The sequence below is a fragment of the Melanotaenia boesemani genome, chromosome 2 (assembly GCF_017639745.1).
Source record: "Melanotaenia boesemani isolate fMelBoe1 chromosome 2, fMelBoe1.pri, whole genome shotgun sequence".
Taxonomy (NCBI): domain Eukaryota; kingdom Metazoa; phylum Chordata; class Actinopteri; order Atheriniformes; family Melanotaeniidae; genus Melanotaenia; species Melanotaenia boesemani.
In genome coordinates this window covers 10,708,431-10,732,833 of record NC_055683.1, presented here as the reverse complement: position 1 = coordinate 10,732,833, position 24,403 = coordinate 10,708,431, and the positions used below count along the sequence as shown (strand labels likewise).

Genomic DNA, 24,403 nt, shown 5'->3' with positions numbered 1-24,403 from the left:
ACTGTATGTGTGTGCAGGATGTTTAATATGTAGACATAGTCTTTAACCCCCAGTATGTCTTTTTTCTTTTTCTTTCTCACTTCTCTCTGTTCTCATGTTGAACTAATGTTTCTACATTTAGATACAATAAATTTTCTTTACTATTTACATATTTAAGTTGTTTATTTCCTGTATTCAGAAGTTTTATTTTATTATATAGACAACTGTATTTATTGTCTTTGTAAATGCTTCACGTGTAATAAAGTAGAAATAAATAAAAAGTAAGCCGGTGTCCTGCTTCTGGTGCCTCTGGTCCGGGCTCTGGCCGCCATCACAACCGGCTCATACACCAAAAAACAGCCTGCACAGAGCAGCAGTTTTTACTCATTATTAACCTCTTTATCTCTTTTTATTCATCTTTCTACATCAACTGTACACTATTTATTCTCTTTTTAGTTAACAATTATGAATTAAATCACGCTCCAATCATGTTTAAAATGATTAACTAAATGACCGTCTCTCAATAACTCCACAGCACACTCTTATATACCTCCGGTTGGTTTTAAACATTGTTTTAGAAGCTTAATGACACACATAACAATAATATATCCACAAAATGAGTAATTAGCCGTGGTCGGCAGCAGCTAGCATGCTATGCTAGGCGCTAACTGTTATCACTCACCGGAGTTTTCTCTCCACAAAAACACAATAACACGGTGATGTCCGGTAACTCAGAAACCTCCTCGTGGGTGTGGATACTTTCCAGAATCAATAATTCCACATGAAATGAAGCTTTAACCACTCTTCATCCAGTTATTAGCATTAGCATGCTCTCTCTGAGCTGAAGTCTGTTCTCATTGACATCAGTACAGAAGAACTAAAAGCGCCCTCTGCTGGTGAAAATAGAAACTACAACTACAAACTCATTTTAACAGCAGCTATAACTCAGTGGTTCTCACACTTTTTCTACCTGCCCTTCTTTTAGAGAAATAAATATTCCATCTCTTTAACATTATATATGAATTTGATTAATCCTGACCTGAGAGTTTCCAGTTTGCAGCTTGGACTCTTTAGTCCACCACACAGCTTCTTCAACCCTGAGTCCTGCAGGTCGCTGTAACTCAAGTCCAGTTCCGGCACACTGGGGAACCCGGAGCTGAGAACTGAGGACAGAGGTCCATAGTTCCTTTCCGAGAGACCACACACACTCAGCCTGGAGAGAAAGAGGAAGATAAAATTATGGAGAAAGTTTTACACACAGTTAGTGCATGCACCAACCTGTGTATAGCCTGCTGCAGTCACTCCTTAGCTTTTCCTGTTTCTTTAACTTTTAACCAGCTTTTTATCTTAATTGTTACTTTCTATATTTTACTTTTCATTGAAGCTGCACCCACTCCTACAGGTTGGTTGAGATTTTTTGCCGTTTTAGCTGCAGGACTGTTCCTGTCATTGAGTAAAGGGACTGCAGCACTATTTCATGCTGCTCTGATTGTTTACTCCAGATGTCAGCTGATTGTCCTGCAGCCAGCTGCCTTATTGGCCAGAATAATAGAAATTCTTGCTGTCAACACAGAGGCTGCAGAGGTGGAATGAAGACAATGACAATGAAGAGGAACAAGAGAGCTGGGTTACTGTGATCTACCTCTCACCATGGAGAACACAAAATCACAGGTCAACAAGATGGATGAGCAACATTAAAGGGAGAAAATACACTTTTAAAAATTTGGTGATGTCATTGTGAGGTGACCTTTCTGGTTCGTGAAGCCATTTTGATGTGAACTACTCGAAGGAGGAATTTATAAAAATGGTTGGGAACAAAAAAAAAATAGCTCCAGATGTCAACTTGATGAATAAAAAAGGTTTATTACAAAAAGTGACATCTCAAACAGAGCTGCAATGTCAGGATCCGAGTGATAAGTGGAGCCCAGAATTCACTGACTCTTAGCAAATAGCTGCTACATCTGCCACCAAATATAGTCAAATATTTTTTATACTCAGGTCCAGTTTTATCAGCCTGGAGGACTGGAAGCTGAGAACTGAGGACAGAGCTGAACATCCTTCATCTGAGAGGAAACATTCACTGAGTCTGAAGAGAAGAATTTAACAAAATGAAGAATATTTGTATTAAACTTATGTTACATTTAATGTTTATGAACAACTGTCAAGGTGTAAAATAGAACCGATCTAACTAATTATGCTTGCCCTTTTTTCTTTTTGTATAGTTGAGTGTGGCGTGTACTTTTTTCATTGTTCAGTTTGATTAGTTTGAAGTGTGCAAATGGGTCAAGCGGTGGATTAGTGATGAGCCACACCTGGCAGTTATCTTCACCCCGATGCCGGCTGAAACGGATTATATAAAAGACAGGATGCCAAGAGCAGGGGAGGGACGGCTCCGATTAGAGCTGACGGCGACCGGTCAACCACGAGTCGGAGTGGCAGACGAGGGACCCCCGCCAGGAGTAAAGGACACACGGAGGACGGACAGCGGCAACAGAGGCGGGTCAGCTGGAGCCGACAACCGTCAGATCGCGGATCAGAGCGACCAAGAGGAGGGATCCCCGCTTGGAGTGAAAAGGAGATGGAGCAACGCGCTAACAGATGAGTGTATAGGAACGTTGACACACTGTAACTACTGGGCGGGTGGGCTGCTTCTCCATGTGAAGTGTGTCTTAGCGCCTCTCTCTTTGGCAGCAACGGACAGGTTGCAGCGGACCGTCGAACAGAGGCGCTGCCGCCTGCACATCTTGGAGAGGACACACCCCTATCCTGCCTGCTGGACTGCCACCAGGAACAATATTATTTATCTACGGTCCCAGCACCCCCTCTGTTTTTACTTGACTTGAACATTTTCTTAGACTGTTTTTAGAAAAAAAAGGGAGAAAACTTGCCTCAACTCAAGACTGCCAAATAACAAAGAACTTAAATCAGACCGGGCAGATTGTCATGGATTCTCTCAGCAGTGGACATTGAAGCTGGTACCAAAAAGGACTGCGTGTGACACAACTAAAATACATTCCTCAAAATAACAAATCCAGAATTTGCTCTGTACAGGCAGAATATCTGCTGAACTTCTAATGGGGAGCTTTGAAAAGTGGAGATACATAATCTAGTTTCATTGTTAGTTCTCTATCCACAAGTTTTATCTGACTTTGTAACATTTATAGGAGAGATTGTGCAAATATCTCCCATCAGCTACAAATATCTCACTATCCACAAACATGTTTAATCTAATTAATAACAGCGTCTACATCTTCAGTTCACCGTGAAATGAAAGTGTTAAAGGTAGAGCTAGTTTCACAGCAAAGACCTGTGTGCACTGATAATTACATGAAAGTCTGATAAACCATTTCTACATGTATTTCACACATCTTTAAATCTCTTCTCAGTCTCTGGATGTTATTTGTGGCAGAGCAATAAACCTGCAGAAGATCTGGGGCCTCATTTATAAACCTGAGCGTAGCAAAGCAGACTACAGGCGACGTCCGCAGGGAAACAAGGAAATGCAGCACAAAACTTCCAGATTTATAAAAGCATGCGGACGCACGTCCCACGTCTATTTCTGTTTATAAATCACAATCAACTCTAAAGTTGGTGCAGGTGAGGGAGCACCATGCTCCGCCCACATGGTGGCTATAAAAGGTCAGGTGAACGCCTGTAATACATTTTCATCACATCATTTCCATGATGGCTCAGGAGGGAAAAGATGGAAGAGGAGGATTTCTTTGGAATGTCAGACTGAGATCCTGATGGACCCCGTTGGAAAACTAGAACAGGTTTTATCTGGTGGGGGCGGCGTGGTCATCACCAGGGTTAGAAAGGTGGAGGAGGGCAGCAGGTGGAGATGCTATAAACATTGTGCCAGAGGGAAGACACGCCGGAGAAGAGGATGGTGCGGCTGGATGTCACAACTGGCAGGACATCCATCTGCCATGTGGGAGACCAAAGTTCAAATCCCACAGGGGTGAATATTAACTCCACCCTAACGCTACAGCCCACGGTAAGTCGCTTTGGTGAGAAGCGTTTGCTAAATGACAGTAATGATGCCGGTAGTTTAGTCTTTAATGTATAAAATAAATATGTACAGATACATCTGAGATTGGTAGCAGTTTATTTAGTGTTAAATAATATTTCTTTCTAGTTCCTGGTGTTCCAGCTGGGTGGGCGGAGCTGCAGCTGTGGTTGGAGAGGGTGAGGCCAGAGACTCCACCCAGCACCGCAGCAGCCGTGTCCACAGAGGAAGTCCTGCAGGTGCAGAGGGACACAATCACCGCTATTAACCAGGTAGACAACAAGTTGTGGGAAATAAAGGAAATCCACCTCTTGTGTGTTTCCTAAGCGTTGCATCACTTCTAGACCTCCAGTCTCCAGTCTGCGTCCCGCTCCGCTGGGTCTTAGAATGAAGGACCGAAGCTACTTCTCACATTTTCTTTTACTGACTGGTTCATGCTGGCAGCAGACTGTCCATCTTATTTAGCTGGATGGATTTTATAACATCTAAGTTTTGTTTCACAACAACAGAACATATTTTAGTGGTTGAGGTTCTTATTAATACCATCTCCCTTTTTCTTGGAAATCCTGTTTTCATTTCTGAGCATGAACTTTTAGGAGAATTAATATGGAATTGTTCATTTCTGCAAACAGCTTTAATATCTAACACATGGTGTGAAAGGTAATAGTGGATTGTGTACAAATGTCTCACATTTCACATAATTTCCTTGATTTTATTCTGGACCGTTGGTGTCGCCGTTTCCCGATTTCCCAGATTTTGTGCGTATGCCTGGGTCAGAGTTGCCGTGGAGGTAGGAACATTTTCCCACCAAGTTTGGTTTTTATAAATCCCAAAAGTTGACTATGAGCAGCGTACGCCGGTTTTTGTTGCTACAGCTTGATAAATGAGGCCCTGGTGTAGCTGCAAACTGCACAAACATGAGGTGCAGTTAGTAGCTGCAGCAGCAGATGGCAGCATTTCCCACATGAGCTGACAGAACTACAGTCTCCACTGAGAGAAGAACAAGAGTCTTTACAACACCTGGTCTAATCTAGTCCGTCTAGTCTAGGGACGGCGGTACCAAAGTCAATACGATACCATTAGTTTATGGAACTTTTCATTGATACTGTACTGATATTGATGCTTCTTGGCCCTTAAAGGAGAATCATGATTGCACAGTGTGTATTATTATCTTTATTACAACGGCAGCATGAAACATAAATAAAACTCACAAATGTAAATACCTGAGAGGCTTTTAAAGCAATAATAAATTATACTGATTTATATTTAAAAATATAAAATCTTTTTAAAATAATGAAAATAGTTAAACTACAAATTAATAAGATTATTCTAATTAAGTGAAAATTTAATAAAATATAAGTACTAGTAATATGTTAAAGGGTGTCGGAGGTCAAACAACATTGTTTTCAAAGTGTATAACCCCAAATTTAGCCTGGGTCCTTCATTTCAGCCGTTCCAAAAGTAGCTGTAGTGAGTTCTACTGAGAACAAGCTGTTTCTGTGTCTGAACCTTTAAATATTCATGAGTGGTGCCTGTCCACGCCCACTCCACGTCCTTCTTTGGGAGAGGATATGACTTTCGCTGGAACCCGCTCTGTGATTTTAGAGGGCAGGCTAAGCTAGCTGGAGGGGCTGGTCAATTAAAGTATTCATTATTGAGGAGGGCGGTTGTTTCCCTTCATGATGTCACAAAGGGAAAGATCTCAGACTCACCCGTCTGAACACACATTTCCTAAAAAGTGGAGCAAGCAAGTCAGAGAGGAGACAGAGTTTTCTAATTTTTGGGCCTCATACACAGGCTATGAGGACACACATGACTGTTAGAAAACCTTTAGACAGTGAATTGTGCATAATATGGGACCTTTAAATATAATAAAATATAATGTGTAATAACCTTCGTTAAACCAGTAAAATATCTAAACCTCATCATCACTTACAGAAGCAGCACCATCATGACATCCTGACATCTGAAGCCAAGATCAGCCGCCATGATCATGTGACACAGAAGGAATAACTGTTGCTGGACTCCACACACAATTTTAGTGTCTAAAACCCTCAGAAGTTAAAACAAATGGCTTTTTTGTCTCAGCAGAGCGGTATCTCCATATTCACACAGTATCAGATCTGATATCTGACTGGCTGAAATCAAAGTATGGACTCCAGAGTACGGATACACCATCCCTGGTCTGGTCTAAGTGTCCAGTCTGCTCCAGAACCTTCCTTACAGAGTGAAGAACCTGGAAGTGTGTGAGCAGCAGCCATGGTAAGAGCTGTCTGAAACCATCAGATGCTAATGAAAGCCGCTCCAATGCTTTCTTTATGACCTCTTTGAGGAACAGCATAGCTTCCTTTATGAAAGGAGATAATTCCATAACACACTTCATTCTGGCTGCAGCCTTGGAAGCAATGCTGGTGTTTATCCAGTTGTACTAACTGGTAAATGTGTGGACATATATGAGGACAGTGGGGTGTGTGTGAGCAGCTGTGACAACATGTTTTACTTTTCCTTCCCTTTAATCACCAAGCTTGATTATAAAGTCATATTTTATATCTGAACACGTTCACATGACATATAGTTTCCATGTCAGTGTGATCAGACTGCATTAGATGAAATATCTGAATCCCTTTCTGTAGAATATTTATTGAACATCTGTAGTTTCAGAGCTGCAGAATAAAACCACAGGTGAGGCTCATTGTGGTCGGATTCTCAATGCAACGCTGTCATCTTTTCTTGGATCCTCTGAATTTATCCCACCACCTTTCCTAAACTCCATGATGTTTTCCATCAGGGTAAAGGAATTTAGGCAGGAAAAAGCATTGGGGGTGATTCTGTTTACTATGTGACTGAACCACTGGATGGAAACAACGTGATAAACAAGCAGGACGAGCAACGTTTCAACCAAAGCTGAGAGACAAAGTAGAGCATCTTTATTTAACCAGAGGCTCATTTATACCTTTAAGTCCTAAATAAAACACAAGTTCCTTCATTTTAAAAGATGCGTTACTCTGGACATATTTCATTCACAATATTTCAAAGTAGTTTAGAAAACATTGCAGATTATTCCATCACAGAGATGTTTGAAGCTGAAACAGAGGAAAAACATGTGAGAGCAGCAGAGAAACCTGACCTGAGAGTTTCCAGTTTCCAGTTTTCCAGTCCATCACACAGCTCCTTCAGTCCTGAGTCCTGGATTCTCAGGTCCAGGTCCTTCAGTCTGGAGGACGGAGAGCTGAGAGCTGAGGACAGAGCTGAACATCCTTCATCTGAGAGGGAACAGCTGCTCAGTCTGAAGAGGAAATAATAAGACAAGTAATAATCTGTCCCATGATGTACCCTTATACCAGCAGCAGTATATTTCTCCACATCCTGCTATATATGTACTTACAGAGCTTTGCTGGAGGCTTTGACCACTGGCAGCAGCCTCAGAAGAACCTCCTCTGAAGGAAAGTATTTCTGCAGGTCAAACACCTCCAGATCTTCTTCTGATGACAGTAAGATGAAGACCAGAGCTGACCACTGAGCAGGAGACAGTTCATCTGCGGAGAGACGTCCTGATCTCAGGAACAGATGGATCTCCTTCTCTAGAGAACGATCATTCAGTTCATTCAGACAGTGGAACAGATTGATGCTTCTCTCTGCAGACACATTCTCACTGATCTTCTTCTTGATGTACTGGACTGTTTCCTGATTGGTCTGTGAGCTACTTCCTGTCTGTGTCATCAGGCCTCGTAGGAGACTCTGATTGGTCTGCAGTGAAAGACCCAGGAGGAAGCGGAGGAACAAGTCCAGGTGTCCATTTGGACTCTGTAAGGCCTCGTCCACAGCTTTCTGATGGAGATGTAGATCTGGTTCATTTAAATAAACAGAAACTGTTTGTTGTTCCTCCATCAGGTTGATTCCAGACTTGATGAAGGTCAGACGGACATGAAGAGCAGCCAGAAACTCCTGAACACTCAGATGGACGAAGCTGAACACCTTCTCCTGGTACAGTCCTCTCTCCTCTTTAAAGATCTGTGTGAACACTCCTGAGTAAACTGAGGCTGCTGTGATATCGATGCCACACTCTGTCAGGTCTGATTCATAGAAGATCAGGTTTCCTTTCTGCAGCTGATCAAAAGCCAGTTTTCCCAGAGACTCAATCATCTTCCTGCTCTCTGGACTCCAGTGTGGATCTGTCTCAGCTCCTCCATCATACTTGACCTTCTTGACTTTGGTCTGGACCACCAGGAAGTGGATGTACATCTCAGTCAGGGTCTTGGGCAGCTCTCCTCCCTCTCTGGTTTCCAGCACATCCTCCAGAACTGTAGCAGTGATCCAGCAGAAGACTGGGATGTGGCACATGATGTGGAGGCTTCGTGATGTCTTCATGTGGGAGATGATTCTGCTGGCCTGCTCCTCATCTCTGAACCTCTTCCTGAAGTACTCCTCCTTCTGTGGGTCAGTGAACCCTCTGACCTCTGTCACCATGCCAACACAGTCAGGAGGGATCTGATTGGCTGCTGCAGGTCGTGTGGTTATCCAGAGGCGAGCAGAGGGAAGCAGTTTCCCCCCGATGAGGTTAGTCAGCAGCACATCCACTGAGGTGGACTCTGTAACATCAGTCAGGGTCTCATTGTTGTGGAAGTCCAGAGGAAGTCGACTCTCATCCAGACCGTCCAAGATGAAGACAACCTGGAGCTCTTCAAAGCTGCAGATTGCTGCTTCTTTGGTTTCAGTAAAGAAGTGATGAACAAGTTCCACCAAGCTGAACTTTTTCTCTTTCAGCACATTCAGCTCTCTGAAAGTCAGTGGAAATGTCAACTGGATGTCCTGGTGGGCTTTGTCTTCAGCCCAGTCCAGAGTGAACTTCTGTGTTAAGACAGTTTTCCCAATGCCAGCCACTCCCTTTGTCATCACTGTTCTGATTGGTTCATCTCTTCCAGGTGGGAGTTTAAAGATGTCTTCTTGTCTGATGGTTGTTTCTGGTCTGTCTGGTTTCCTGGATGCTGTTTCAATCTGTCTGACCTCATGTTCATCATTGACCTCTGCAGTCCCTCCCTCTGTGATGTAGAGCTCCGTGTAGATCTGGTTCAGAAGGGTTGGGTTTCCTGCTTTAGCAATCCCCTCAAACACACACTGGAACTTCTTCTTCAGACCACATTTTAGTTTACGTTGCCAAACTGGAGCAAAATAGTCTGAAAGAAAAGAAGAAATAAGAAGAGTCAGTAAAGATTTGAAGCCTCTGAGGAATGAGGATGTGAATATGTGATGTTCATGTGTTGAGACATCAGTAAATGTGTCATTTATCCAGCAGCTTCAATCTTTAGAGAAATCCTCTTACTGCTCTGCAGACGCTCAGCCAGCTCCTCCTGCTTCATCCTCCTCAGGAAGTCCACTGTGATCTTCACTAACGCCTCTCTGCTGCTCTTCCTCTGCTCCTCATCCTCACCCTCCAACACTGAGCATTCTGGGTAATCTGGACTCAGAAGCTTCTGGAACTTCTTCAGCTCCTTCTTCATGAAAGTGATCATGTTGTCCTCCAGCAGCTGGAAGAGAAACGATATGAAGGACACAATCAGACTGAAATCATGGAGCCAAACATCAGATCCATGTTGGACACACTGACAATCCACTGGTCTACAAAGGTCAGCATGGAGATGATGTGGACAGAAGAGATGGAAAAGTAGTTGTTGTACATGTACAGACCATAAATATGGAGTCCAGCTGTGTTTGATGCTGCTGGGCAGACTGACCACTGGGAAGCTCTGAGCTCTGCTGGTCCACTCTGTGGAGGAATCAGGAAGAATCACATCACATTCTGTCACATGGAGAAGCTGCTTTCAGCTTTTAGGAAGCTCTCACCAACACCTTCATGAAGCTCTGTGCTGAGGTGCCCTGGAGCAAGGCAGCCACAGCCAGTGTGTGATTGGATGAGACTGGTTAGACTGGGCAGCTCCCAGTATAAATGTGTTTGATGTTGGAGTTTTCCACTAAGAAAAAGTTTGGTGTGTTTGTGAGGAGCCAAACTGACTGCAGGTCACTTAGTAACTGAGGTTCAGAGAATCTCCTGAACTTCTCGAAAACGTCCAGAATCTGTTTCCTTTTTCCAGAGGAGGAAAAACTCTCGTCTGCTTCTACGTTCCACAGATGAGAAAGTTGAATTATGGAGATTCTATGTTTCCTGCACTGAGACAGAATCCTCCTGATTATTCTCAGCTCACAAGAAATATTTAATAAAACTCACATGTTTATTATTAGAGCTTCATCTGGATATTTCACCTTAAATACTGAAGATATCCTTTATTATTATCATTATTATTATTATTATTGTTATTATTATTATTATTATTATCATTATTATTATTGTTATTATTATTATTATTATTATTATTATTATTATTAATATTATATTATTATATTATTATTATTATTATTGAGTTGAAACACAAGATAGAATAAAACTAAACTGATGCAACAATTTCACACAGCTCACCTCTGTGGCCCTGATTTAAAATTAAGAGGAAGATCCATCGACCAGTCGCTCTTAAAGGACAAACAGCTGGGCTCAGGTTCAGGTTCAGGTTCAGGTCCAGGTCCTGGTTCTGGTCCAGGTTGATTCCTGTGAATAAAGATGGTTTAATGATTTTATAGCTGAATTCTGAAATTGTTCAACATTTAGTTTGCAGAAGAATCTGGAAGACAAATCAAATCTATCACATGACGATCATGATGCTGCAGATTCGTCTCAGCAGAGACGTCCAGAAATGATGAACCTGAAACTGGTTTTCATCTGAAACCTGATCCAACCTCCACTGGACTCTAATACTCACTGCTGGTCTGATCTGAAGAACTCAGGAGGTTTCTCCATCGACCGGTCGCTCTTCATGGAGACACAACTGGGTCCAGGTTCAGGTTCTAGCTTCTGAAGGATCCTGACAGAAAAGCAGAAACGTTATTAAATGTCAGTGTTCAGCCTAAAACCCATCAGAGACCTGCTGAAGTCCAGAACAGATGTTTTCAGAGGAGCTCATGTCTGATGAAGAGGAGCTGAATGTTGACTGACAACTACTTACTGTCTGACAGATCCACGACTTTGTTGGAAATTAATTACATCTTCTTTTGACTGGTCGAGATTCATGGACACACAGCTGGGTTCAGGTTCACCTTTAGGTTTAACTTCATGTCCAGGTCCAGGCTGGTTCCTGTGAATCCAGATGTTTGGTGATGTGAGTTGTGATCTCTGACATGGAGAAGAGTCATGGACAGTTAGAGATGGACATCTCACCTCTGAGTGGTTTTAGAGGGAGGGACTCCCTCCTCTCTGTCCTGATCCATGATGCTGGATTCACATCAGCTCACACACACACTTTCTACCTTCACCTGCAGAGGAAACACACATCATTCATCTGAACATCAACTCAAATCCTCCTTTCCATCATCTGCTGTACAAAGATCAGCTGCTATGTTATATAGAATTTATTATTATTATTGTTATACTGGTAGTTAGAATCAGTTCTTGTACTTTTTCAGCTGTGAGAAAATTTACCTCGAATCATGATAGAAAGATAAATAGAGAACTCTTTCATGCAAACATCGAATAAATATAAATTCTTTATTGCCAAAATATATTTACAGGTATTCAAAAAAACACCGTAAATACAGGAAAATATAACATAAAGAAAAAGACTGAAATAAAAGAAAATACTATTAAATAAATTAAATATGTAATAAATTAATAGCAATTAATAAGTTTTTAGTTCACACTATATATCTGATTTTTACAGGTTTTTATGTTTAATCTAACATTATTAAAAAAGTAAAAATGAAACTAAATGAATCTCCTCATGTATCTATCAGATGGGCCAGCTGGTTTTCTGATACTGATGCAGGTCTAATTAGTTTTTACAATATTTAATTATAATGTGTTTTTCCATAAAGCTGCTAGTTTGGTTAAAACTGGCGTCTTAATTCTTTATGCTGATGCATTAATCATGATATAAATGAAAAGAAAATAAACTGAAAATATTAATCTTTCATCATTTTATTGCAGCTTAAAGTTCAACGTCAAGAAAATGTTTTATGGCATCTATATCTAATCTGCCTCATAAAAGCCACATAATGAATGATTAAACCGGGATTCATCCTCTTATAAACAAGTCAAAGTTCATTGATAGACAGGAGCCACGTATCCATGGCAACCAGCAGCTGCTCGGCCTGTTAGCTTCTCCTGGTGCTGGGACTGGTTGCAGCCACTTCAGCTGATTACACATGAATTTAGATTAAAACTACATCCAAACTGCTTCATTATTCACCAGAATATTGTTCATCTTTCAGACATTTTACTGTTTTCTACAATGTGTGGATCATTTCTAGAAATGAAGGTGATGTTTTCCACCTTATTTAGCTGGAAATGCTTCAGATATTTAGTTTACTGTCATGTGTGAACTAGTGTAAAATATTCAGCTTTTTCTAGCTGAAAAATGAGCTAAAGATGAATTTATTTCTACTGATCCACAGATAAATGGACGTGTTCTGGCAGCTCTAAGTAAAGTAGATGTAAAACATAGTGGAGGTGGAGGCCTTGCTGGCTGCTTGTGAGATGGACGGAGATTTTTAAGAAGACATGGAACAGAAAAGACGGATGTTTCTGAAATAACATGAAGGTGAACGATGATGAAGGAAATGATGTTACAACATGAAGCTTGTAAAACTTCTCTGACTCCTGTTACTGGAAACATAAAGAGAGGCTCAAAGTTCAAGTTGTTCTGCAGCCACATTTCTGCCTCATTATCTACTAAAGCAGTTTGATCCAAGGATCCATGTTTCACTGGAAGCAGCAGGAAGCTGATGGCTCCCACTTTACTGCTGCAGACCACACTTTGATTCCAGGATCAATAATCAATAATCTGATCATCATGTAGATTTGTCTTCAAACAGCAGAGATCAAAGTTGGAGCTGAAATCAGAAGTGAACACGTTCTCCAAACATTCCAGAAACAAAGAGGAAAGTTCACACTTACAGTTTGTTCAGAGAAGAAGAAGAAGAAGAATCTCAACTGATACACAGGTGAGCTGCTTCCTGGAATGAGTCACATTTCTACCTGTGATGGAGGGAGGACAGGTAGGAGGAGGACAGGTAGGAAGAGGACAGGTAGGAGGAGTTACAGGTAGGAGGAGGACAGGTAGGAGGAGGACAGGTAGGAGGGGTTACAGGTAGGAGGAGGACAGGTAGGAGGAGGACAGGTAGGAAGAGGACAGGTAGGAGGAGTTACAGGTAGGAGGAGGACAGGTAGGAGGAGGACAGGTAGGAAGAGGACAGGTAGGAGGGGCAACATCAGACCTTCCTCCTCCTCTTTAACAGCCTCACCTGCACCACTGAGATGTTCTCCAGCAGTGTTTCTCCATCCTGGTCCTCAGGACCCCGTCCTGCATGTCTCCATGTTTCCACACTTTAACCCACCAGGCTGAGATGAAGGACTCATTAACAGACCTGCAACGACCTGGACCAGGACTTCATTTCATCTGAATCTGAAGGGTCAGATTTTTCTCCATCAGTCTTGTTTTCATCTGGAAGCTGACCACACATCACCTGTCTGTCCACGTCTACCTCACCTGTCTGTCCACGTCTACCTCACCTGTCTATGAGGCCGTAGAGGCCAGGATTCATTCTCCTCTCACATATACACACATTTACCCTCTTACACAAATATATTGTCCTCACACACATATATATTCTCCTCTGACACACATATTGTGTATTTAACCCTTTTTGTTGTTTGCTTGGTGTCTCTCACTTTCACTGACACAGAAAGTTCTTACCTGAACAGGAAGTGACTCTCAAACCAGGAAGTCCTTTAACAAGACTCGCTAAGCGTGTCCACGTGTAGTAATAATACACAGAACTACATAAAATACATACAAACGTAAATCTATCAGTACAAGTACTGGATTCACAGTTTTAGGAAAATACAACTAAATGAAGCTTTGAAAGAAAAATGCCATTAAAATAGTTTTGTCTTCAAGTTGTGACGTATAATCTGGGCCTTGTTCTGCTTTTCCCACTAATAAATCACTGATGTGACTTTCTCTCAGGCACATAGATGGAAAGCACACGCTGGTGAGACTGAAGATGATGTTTCACGGCTGTGTTGATGCTTCAGTTGGACCATTATCTACCTCGCTGGTCCAGACAGCAGCAGAGCCTCAAGTGTTTTGTCCCTTTTCATTGCTGGCATCAGAACTTTGGAAAAGCATCTAGAGTGAGACGTGATGACGGACTGGAAAACACTGGTGTTGCCGTTTCATGCATCACAGGAGAGGATTAAATAGACGGCGTTGTTACTGCAGGTCAGAGCAGAAGAACTGAGAGATTGTGGGCAGAACTGAATCCAGTTGTGTGGTTTCATTTTGCTGATCTATTCAGTTTTATGGAGGAGCAAGGTGTACTAGTTTCTCTTCATGAGCTACGTTTGTCTTCATTACATCTATTTGCCATCAAGTCAAAGGGCTGCCAGTGAGTTTCAGAATGGGTGGAGTAACCACGTCTTTCACCACAAGGAGGACAAACTCCTCTTCAGCTGTGGCAGCAGGGTGTTAACAACAATGCAGGAACACATAACCCAAGTATGAAGGGCACTTTTACCTTAGTGGCTTTGGCAACGATGATCCTGCAGCAGTTCCACACAATAATATTGTTATTCATCTATTAATATTCCTCTCAGTGATGCCACAACGTCTTCTCTTCAGCACCTTCATCCATGTGAAGATGATGGAAATCATGGTGTATTTATTCTGCAACCTTGTGCATTTTCTTGGAAGGAGGAATTCCTGGTTTTATCCATATGATTGATGCTGAGAAGCTTTTTAACAGTTTTCCATCATGTGACAAATAGAAAATGAAAATCATCCAGTTTATAAAGTTCCAGTCAAATAAAACTGTGCCAAGCTTTGTAATGGCTCCATTTCAAGTTTTTTATTGGTCTGTTCAGAAACTTTGTCTCTAAACGTGACTCCAAGCTCAAACCTCCATGTTGACATGGAAAGAAATTTCTTTTATACAGGTTCCTGGTATGAAAAATAGTCCCACAGGAAACATTTTATTGAAGCTTCTGGCTCTGGAGAACTCACTAAACTGTCATAAAGAAATAATCACGTTAACATTTAACATCCTTTGTTGAACAGAAAGACTAAAACAAAAACATCATTAATGCTAAATTTGTGGACTCTGATGTGAGACTAGAAGTTGGGAGAAAAACCGTCTAACAGCTGAAGAGTCAAGCAGAAACAAACATTTCACATTACATGTGCAACGACCCGCAGAAACAAAGCTTCAGCTTTTATGCAGGAGAAAAATAGAGCCCTGCTCGGCCGCTAGAAGAAGCTTGTTTCACATCGTTCACAAAGTAGCACAAATATGTAGAACTTACCAGATGAGCTGCCCTTCTTACTGTACAATATGCCACATGTGTCCATCTACATTTCATAGAAGCTGCACTCAGACGCTCATGAAGATGTTCATGTAAGAGGAAATGGATCGCACATCACATTAAATCACATCCATGAACTTCTTCTAATTGTTATCCAGAAATCAGTTATTATACAGATCATTTAGAAGCACACAAGTTTCATGTAAATGTGAGTTTCATCAGACTGAAAGTTCTGCTTCGTCATTGCCGGGCTGTCCAGCTCCAGTCCTCCAAGGCTGAACTTGTGCAGGTTTTAAGAGATTTCCTTCACCAGCACACCTAATTCACTTTAAATGGCTTTTCTCAGCAGCTTGTTTTTAAAGTTCTGCCAAAGCATGTTGAGCCATTAACCTGATTCAGGTGTGCTGCAGCGGAAACATCCAAAACCTGCAGGATAGTGGCCCCTGATGAGCAGCCTGGGAGACCCCGTCTTATTGTAAACTTCATTCCAGTTTGTTGCAAAGCCAGAAGATTCTTTCACTTAGTGGCTCATGTGGATTTTACATCATTGTACAGTAAAAATAAAGGCAGTAAGACTTAATGAACCCTAAAACTTTTCCCAAAACATAAAAACTGCAAACAAACAAAAGAAGAAGTATTTCAAAGTGTTTGTTGGTTGATCCGTTTGAAAAGCAGGCGATAAAATCAAGAGGAAAATAGTGAGCTGTAGATAAATTTAAAAGTGGAATAGTGTCTGACTAAAAAGCTGCAGTGAAGTTCGATTTCAACATTACTTGCAGAAAGCAGCTGAAAATGTGAACCGTTCTTCACATCTATTAACTTCAGTTTGACAAATATGCAGCAGGTTTGTATTTATTGTACAAAATCACATAAAAACAAGAGAAAAGAAGAAAAGTTTCACGTTGCTTTGTGTCATTAACTGAACATGAGCTTGACCTTAACACAGAAGACTTTGATCCAGACCTGTACACATATTACGCTGGGCTAAAACCAAGGGTCCCGCCCACCGCAGAGCCCCTGTTTTCCTGAAGGTCTCCGTATGAGGTCTGCAGCGTAGCTTCAAGCAGTTAGTGCAGCTGTTTGCAGCGGCAGCTTTGCAGCTTCCTGAATCCTCCTCTTTGTGGAGGAGAGAACCCAGTCGGTGAAGGAGTGTTGGCTCCTGTGGAAAAGGCGAGGATCGTTCCCAGTTTCTGTTCCTTCCTCATCTGGTGGAAAAGGAAGAAAGAAACTGGACAATAAACAGAAAGCGGAACATCTCTTACTATTCTAAACTGACACACAACGACCAGATGCAGCTAAATATTTCAGTTAGAAGAAGAAATGGTCAAATTCCATGGATTTACTTCTGCGTGTGTCTCCAGAAAGGAAGAACTTCCTCAGCAGCTTCTGTTGCTGCCAGCTGGAGATGGCGGATAATGAAAAGACTGTCGGCCACATCAGCTGAGAGGCTGCAGGAGACCAGCACAGAAGAGCTGAGCTTGGATTTAGTCCAGCACACCAAGTGTTTTCAGTCCATCTCTGAATCTAAGACAGAGACAGACAGATTGAAGAGGTTTTTATTCGTTTAAAAAGAAAAAAGCTCAAATAAAGTTCAGTAAAAATGCACAAAAAGACGACATTTACACGTTAAACTGAAAAGTATGTGAAAAGTCAGCAGTTGGTTTCTTTAAAAGCTGTGTTGTCCAGACTTTGGTGATCGGCATCTCTGTAGAGCAGCAGATTCCCTCATTATTAGATCTCAGTCAAATTCCAGAGCAAAGCCCCACATTTACTCCTCGCTAGAAATTTAACACGTCTTCAGTTTGTTCATAGACACAAAGTTTAAAGAAAGTTCATGAAGAGCTGACGTTACAAAGATTAGTGCTGACTGACAATGTTTAGCTTGTTTCACCAAGAGAGCAGAACATCCCAGAATCCGCTGTGTTGGTCTGATGGACACAACTTTCCATTTCTAGACTTTGTGTATCAGATCTGCATCCAGCTGCTGTCCAGCTGCAGTTTGGCTGAAATCAGTCTGTTGCCACATGCCGTCAGAAACTCTAGGCTGGAAAACATCAAGTACAATGTAGAAAAGTTTCAAGTAAACAGTCCTTAAAAAACACAACAACAACAAACTTATTAATGCTCAACACGCAGCTCCAATAAAGCAGCGACACATCTGCTTGTTTTCCATCCTTCATGAGGACATGACTCAGCAGGTCTACCGTCAATAACATGAGTCAGCAGGAATTTACAGGAATTTACCACATGTACTTTATTAATTACTACATGAATCATGAAGGTAAATCCATGTCAGTAGTCAGTACAGCACGTTTACACATTGATAGAAAGAACAATGACATATAAGTGCAGACCTGACATCAGCTGACAGCTTCCCTCCAAAGGCGTCTCTTATTGGTTCAGGAACTCCGTTGGTCCCAGATTTCTGGAATTCAGATCCGTTCAGTTCATGCCCTCGTTCAGCAGCTTCTGCTTTGTGCCACGTTTGATGACAGAACAGCTGGATGTCCTGGAAGAAGGACGACGTCCTTGTTTCCAGTATCATGATCCTGATTTTAGCCTGAAAATAGAAAACATTCATTTTATAGTTAATATTTGATGTTTGTAGAAAGTTCCCACAGTTGTTAAATGTTAAATGAATCATGCAAACCTTCACTAACTAAATCAAACTCTAGCCAGTGTAAATACTTTGAGACGTCCTCATGTTGCCGTGGTTACGGACGGAGCAAACGGCCGCTAGTTGTGTTAAACACACACTAAGCTCCAACAGTGATGTGACTGGACTGATGGAAGCAGTTTCCAGAACTCTTTATCTGAACTGACAGAAACATGTTTGATAAAACTCAGCCTAAAAGAAAAGTCACTTTTCTTTGTGTTTTACTAAAAGACTAAAAATAAAAGAGCAGCTTCATTTTACCAGCTTTATTTTTATCCCATCAGCTTGTGAATGAACTAATTATGTAATGTGTGATCCAGATAAGTGGTGGAAAGACGACTGTAACAGCTGCTCTGGTGAGGAGAGTGTGTTATTAAAATAGTCCCATTAACTGGGGCAGGAAGAATGGAGCAGACCCCCAACTGGACCGGGTCTAGAGTCTGCAGGTTATTAGGTGTGAACGCAGCCTCCAGCAAAGAAAGACTTTCTGTCCTCTGACAACATGTCATACAACACGTTATTCCCCAGCTGCCACTGCTGATGCTTCTATGACTCTCAGAAGTGTGTTTCTCTTTAATGGGAGCAGCAGCACAGCCTGCAGCTACATGAGCAAACACACACTACAGGATGGACTTAGTCCACTGGAACTAACACTTGGAGATTCTATTCACATTTTATTTTCACCTTTTCCTCGGTCGGGACGTCCAGCTGCCAAAGTGTTTGTGAGTCTTGTGTCTTAAAGACCGTGGCGACCCTCCGGTCCAGGTCTTGAGTACATGCCTGGACTGCTGAGGCTTTAGGTCTGAAGAGTTCTCTCATCTGATGCTGGACCCGGTCTGAGTTTTATTAGGGACGGATGAACCGTCCTCTGCTGCTCAAGAGACCAACACAACCTTGTCATGATGAAAGATTTCTGAAACCACTGCGTCTCATTTCTTCCATCCATGTCAGGCGGGAACTAGAGACGACCTGCACCTGCTTCTCAGCCAATCACAGCGCAGCATAAACTGCCTGCCTTTTCCACCAAACTCCTTCCGTTTCCACCATATCTTTCCTCACACACACACACACTCTTCTTCTACATACATGTTCTATTCTTACAACTTTAAAACTGCAGTAGCGGCTTTGTTTAATAGGGGCAGGAGCAGCGTTTGGGATAAGTAAGCTCTTAAAAGCACCAGAGAAGAAGACAGTCCACATGTAGACAGTGTGGAAGTAGCTACTGTAGTGCAGTCAACGCTGCACCTGAGGCCACCAGAAACACCTGACCTGGACAGCACCAAGAGAGTCAACAATGACGTCTATTGTTCACAATAAACCTGTTCTCTGATGTTCTCCAGGTTCTGTCCAGACAGGTCCTTCTTCTAGTGGTCCTGGTCTCTTGGTGGTCTTGGTGTCAGCACTCTTTCTGGGTCTGCTGCAGCTGGACGTTACAGGTAGATGTGATGGATCAGGCCGACCCAGAGTTTCTTTCCATCACACATAAAGAGAGTTCACACTCTAAACATTTGTTCTTTTAAAGCCTGCAGGTTTCTAAAAGCTCACAGGGTAAGTGCTGATTGGCTCTGCTTCCTGTTGTCAAGGTTACAAAGAAACAATACATTTCCAAGATGAGCCGAAAAAAGCAAAACAGAAAATTTTTCATCAGCATTTTTTTTAAAGAAGCTCAGATTTTCATACAGCAGGCTTCACTGATTTTAGCTCCACATGCAGAATCATTCTAGTTAGAAATATAATTAAAATAGACTTAAATAAATAAATACCTTAATGGCAACATTGCCACGACTCTTTTAGCCAACAAGCTCTTACATTATGGTACAAACATGCAAACTGGGATCAGACTGGTTTGCCAGCTTGAGAAAAAGGTAATAAAACTACTTAGAGATCTACACAACAATCCTCTGCTTCTTCCAGAATAACAACAAGGTGACCAGTCTGACACTAGTGGAGATAAAATCTATTAAATCCAGAGTAAAGATCACACATCCCATCATAGTCTAACAAGCCATGTTCCACCAGATGAACACCAGTAAAGTAGACGCAGCTCTGACCAACACTGAGTCTTCAAAGTGCTGCCCCCCCACAACATGAATAGGCCACCAGGCTGAGGGAAGCACCATTAACTGTCCCTAGATAAACAAAGGGAGGGGATGCTGTCAGACCAAAGACCTGACAGCATCCACATTTTAGAAACAGAGAAACTGAAGCTGCTTTTACCACAATGAGGACTGAACTTAATGCAACAGGCTGATTGGATGAACATATGTAGCAAGTCATTATTAGAGCAACAATTATGGCGCCGTGGCCACGAGACACGATTAGAAAGTAGTGGAAAGATGTGGAGTGGAAACGTTTGTGTAGTGAACTGGAACAAAAGACGGATCATTGTGCTGTACGAAGGCTTCAGCATCATTGTAGAATAACAGATGCAGGAAGGACTAATGGTAGACTAAGACACACACACGGAAACCAAAGTGGTGGCACGGCAGCCGTCCACTCCACAGTAGAATAATAAAACACAACTTACCTTTGGTAGAATAAAACTAACATTCATCCAAGCCGGCATTTATACGGGACTATTAGACGACGCTACAAGGTTCAAACATGGCACAGCAGCCACGTCAAACAGCAGAATTTAAGAAGAAGCAGGAAGCAGCTTTAGATCTGACTTTTAAATACAAAAGAATGGAAGAAAACCCGGTTAATTCACACGACAGAACTGCTTTTTAATAAAACCTGGTTCCATCTGCAGGCAGCTTAGAGGCCATATGAGCAGGATTTTAACTACTTAGCTAGAGCCCGACTGATACTGGAGTAGAAAAAAGATTTTATAAAATTATTTTTGAACAAAAGTTTCTGACGTGAAGAACTGAACACTTTTCCATCCTGGAAAACCCTGATTATAAACACGGATCCTACACAGAACACTAATGAAGTACATTAAGGGGCCATAAAATATTTGCTATCTGGGATGTTTCCAGATCATGTTGACTGGAAATGAATATTTCTGTACATGTATTTATTTACCAGCCAGAAGGGACATTTTAATTTGAAATAAAAACTAACAATTCTTTGCTCTCATATATGTTTACTAATTAACAATTATGAAAAACTGCGGATACAGAATACTCCTTAAATATACTCTCTAGTCTGTTCAGTCCAGACAGCAGCTCAGAGAAACGCTGCCCTCTGCTGCTGACAGGAGGAAACACACCTTCCAGCTTCTACCTGCAGGTTAACAGATGATGGAGGCTTTCAGAGACCTGGACGGGTTTTCTCTGTCCACCTTCTGCTGTAGAGACTCGGACCAAACCTGAGAGTTCAACACAGAGTCTCAGACTGGAGTCCAGCCTCATTCCAACGGGTCTGTAGGGACCACATCTGGTTCTTTCCCAGATTAACAGATCTGATCAGACTCCTTTGGTTCCTCCAAACTGCAGGAACTCTGACCTCTCAGAGTCCTCAATATGAAAACCTGCAGCAGACAGATATGAAATGAAATGAAAAATACTTTATTAATCCCAAAGGGAAATTCAATATTGTAGTAGTAGTAATTTTTTTTTTTTTTTTTTAAACAATCACATTAATTAATTAAGGGCTTTGTTCTTCAGCCTGATAGCTGCTGGAAGGAAGGATCTTCTGTATCTCTCTGTCTTGCATCGGACTTGAACAAGCCTCCCACTGAACACACTCTGTTGTTTCGTCACGGCGTTGTGTAGAGGGTGTGAAGGATCTTCCATTATCTTCGTCAGCTTGTACAGAATTCTTTTTTTGATGATCAACTCCAGCGGCTCCAGAGTTACTCCAAGCACAGAACCAGCTTTCTTGATCAGTTTGTTAATTCTTTTCAAGTCTCTGGTTCTGATGCCGCTGCCCCAGCAGATTGCTGCAAAGCTGATTGCACTTTCAACAACAGACCTGTAGAACATTTGCAACATTTTGGTGCAGACGTTAAAAGATCTCAGCTTCCTTAAGAAGTAGAGTCTGCTCTGACCTTTCTTGTAAATGTACTCAGTGTTGCTTTTCCACTCGAGTCTGTTGTCCAGCTGAACTCCAAGGTACTTGTATTCCTCCACCACCTCCACCTCCTCTCCCATGATGGAAACACATCTATGTGTGTTCTTGTTCCTCCTGAAGTCAACAATCATCTCCTTTGTTTTCTTGGTATTCAAGATGAGATGATTGTCACCGCACCATTTCACAAACTGACCGACCAGTTCTCTGTACTCTGCTTCTTGTCCATCACTGATACACCCAACAACTGCTGAGTCATCAGAGTATTTCTGCAGATGACAGAACTCAGAGTTGTACTGGAAGTCTGAGGTGTACAGCGTGAATAGAAATGGTGAAAGTACAGTCCCTTGTGGTGTTCCAGTGCAGCTGACCACCATCTCAGACACACAACCTTTCAGTCTCACAAACTGTGGTCTGTTTGTGAGGTAGTCGTAAATCCAGGTGGTTGTGGAGGGATCCACCTGGAATTTCTGCAGCTTCTCACACAGCAGAGCAGGCTGAATCGTATTAAAAGCACTTGAGAAATCAAAGAACATGACCCTCAAAGTGCTGCCTGACTGGTCCAGATGAGAGTGGGCTCTCTGAAGCAGGTATATGATGGCATCTTCAACCCCAAGCCCATTACGGTATGCAAACTGTAATGGGTCCTGAAAGGTGTTCACCTGCTTGCTGAGGTGAGCCAGTAAGAGTCTCTCCAGGACTTTCATGACGTGAGATGTCAGGGCGACTGGTCTGTAGTCTTTTGGTTCAGCTGGTTGTGGTTTTTTAGGCACTGGAACAAGGCAGGATGTTTTCCACAGCACCGGGATTCTTCTCTGGCTCAGGCTGGTGTTGAACAGGTGCTGGAGAATCGGACATAGCTGTTTTGAGCAGGTCTTGAGAACTCTGGGACTGACACCATCTGGACCTGCAGCCTTGTTCTGGTTCAGTTTCACCAGTTGTTGCATGACTTGGTTACAGGAGACAGACAGAGTGGAGGTGGAGGCAGAGGAGGTTTCAGGAAGTCCTGATGTGGAGGGAGATGAGGTTGTGTCCAGGTCCTTGACTGAGCTGCAGGGTGACAGAGTGGAGGTGTGACAGGAAAGCTGTGGGCTCATGGAGGGTGTGTGGCTAGTTGGGGTTGAAGCAGGAGGTGAGCTAAACCTATTGAAGAACATGTTCAGTTCATTCGCTCTGTCCAGACCTCCATCAGTCTGATCCTCCTTTATCCCGAAGCCAGTGATCTTCTTCATTCCTGACCACACATCCCTCACATTGTTTTTCTGAAGCTTACTTTCCAACTTCTTCCTGTAGTCCTCCTTGCACTTCTTCGTTTGTGTTTTAAGTTGTTTTTGTGTGGACTTCAATAACTGCCTGTCTCCATCCCTAAAAGCTTTCTTTTTGATGTTCAGCAGCTTTTTCAGGTCACTGGTGATCCAGGGTTTGTTATTGGGGAAGCACCTCACTGTTCTTGTTGGAACGGTGCTGTCCACACAGAAGTTAATATAATCTGTCACACACTCAGTCAAGGCGTTGATGTCATCTCCATGAGGTTCACATAGGACGTTCCAGTCTGTAGCCTCGAAGCATCCTCTCAGAGCATCTTCAGCTTCATTAGACCAGGTTCTAATAGCCTTTCTAATGACTGGTTGTTGCTGAACGATGGGCTTGTAGGAGGAGGAGAGAAGAACTAGGTTATGGTCTGATCTTCCTAAAGGTGGCAGGGCAAAGGAGCTGTATGCATTTTTAATATTTGCATAAAATAAGTCCAACGTTTTGTTTTCTCTGGTGGAGCAGCTGACAAACTGTTGGAAAGTTGGTAGAGTTGCAGAGAGGGAGATGTTGTTAAAATCTCCAGAGATCGCCACAAATGCGTTTGGATGTTGTGTTTGAAGCCTGGCCACTACAGAGTTAATGACATCACAGGCTGCGTCTGGAGCGGTACCAGGTGATATATATACCGCTACCAGAATAACGCATGTGAACTCTCTGGGTAAATAATACGGGCGGAGACTCACAGCTAGCAGTTCAATGTCTCTATTGCAGATTTTCTCTTTAACAGTGACATGTTCAGGATGACACCAGCGCTGGTTTACCAGCACCGCAATTCCACCTCCCTTCAGCTTCCCGCTGAGTTGTTTATTGCGGTCTGCACGGACCGTCCTGAAGCCGTGTACAGACGCATTACAGTCTGGGATGTGTTCATGCAGCCATGTCTCGGTGAAGCACATAATACTGCACTCTCTGTATTCTTTAAGAGACCTGGTTAGCACCTGAAGATCATCAATTTTGTTAACTAGCGATCTCACGTTTCCCATAACAACCGTTGGAAGAAACGGTTTGAATTGCCACCGTTTTTCTC

At 42.3% G+C, this 24,403-nt stretch overlaps 1 protein-coding gene and 1 long non-coding RNA gene across 2 annotated transcripts in view; both read right to left on the bottom strand.

Annotated features, from left to right (window-relative positions):
• Window positions 1-10,560, bottom strand: part of LOC121653898 (NLR family CARD domain-containing protein 3-like) — a 36,738-nt gene extending 26,178 nt beyond the window's left edge. Inside the window, exons 1-5 of the mRNA XM_042007659.1 lie at window positions 10,461-10,560; window positions 9,674-9,752; window positions 9,309-9,513; window positions 7,374-9,162; window positions 1,019-1,192 (exon numbers count right to left, since the gene is read on the bottom strand). Coding sequence (XP_041863593.1) covers window positions 1,019-1,192; window positions 7,374-9,162; window positions 9,309-9,513; window positions 9,674-9,752; window positions 10,461-10,498 — 2,285 coding nt within the window. The 5' untranslated portion in view covers window positions 10,499-10,560. The remainder of the gene's footprint in view (window positions 1-1,018; window positions 1,193-7,373; window positions 9,163-9,308; window positions 9,514-9,673; window positions 9,753-10,460) is intronic.
• Window positions 10,561-16,338: 5,778 nt separating this feature from the next.
• On the bottom strand, window positions 16,339-18,808 carry LOC121655347. The gene is made up of 5 exons (XR_006013171.1): window positions 18,733-18,808; window positions 17,747-17,952; window positions 17,016-17,436; window positions 16,736-16,916; window positions 16,339-16,597 (listed from the first exon to the last, which is right to left on the bottom strand). It is a non-coding gene; the product is annotated as an uncharacterized LOC121655347 (long non-coding RNA).
• Window positions 18,809-24,403: the final 5,595 nt, after the last annotated feature.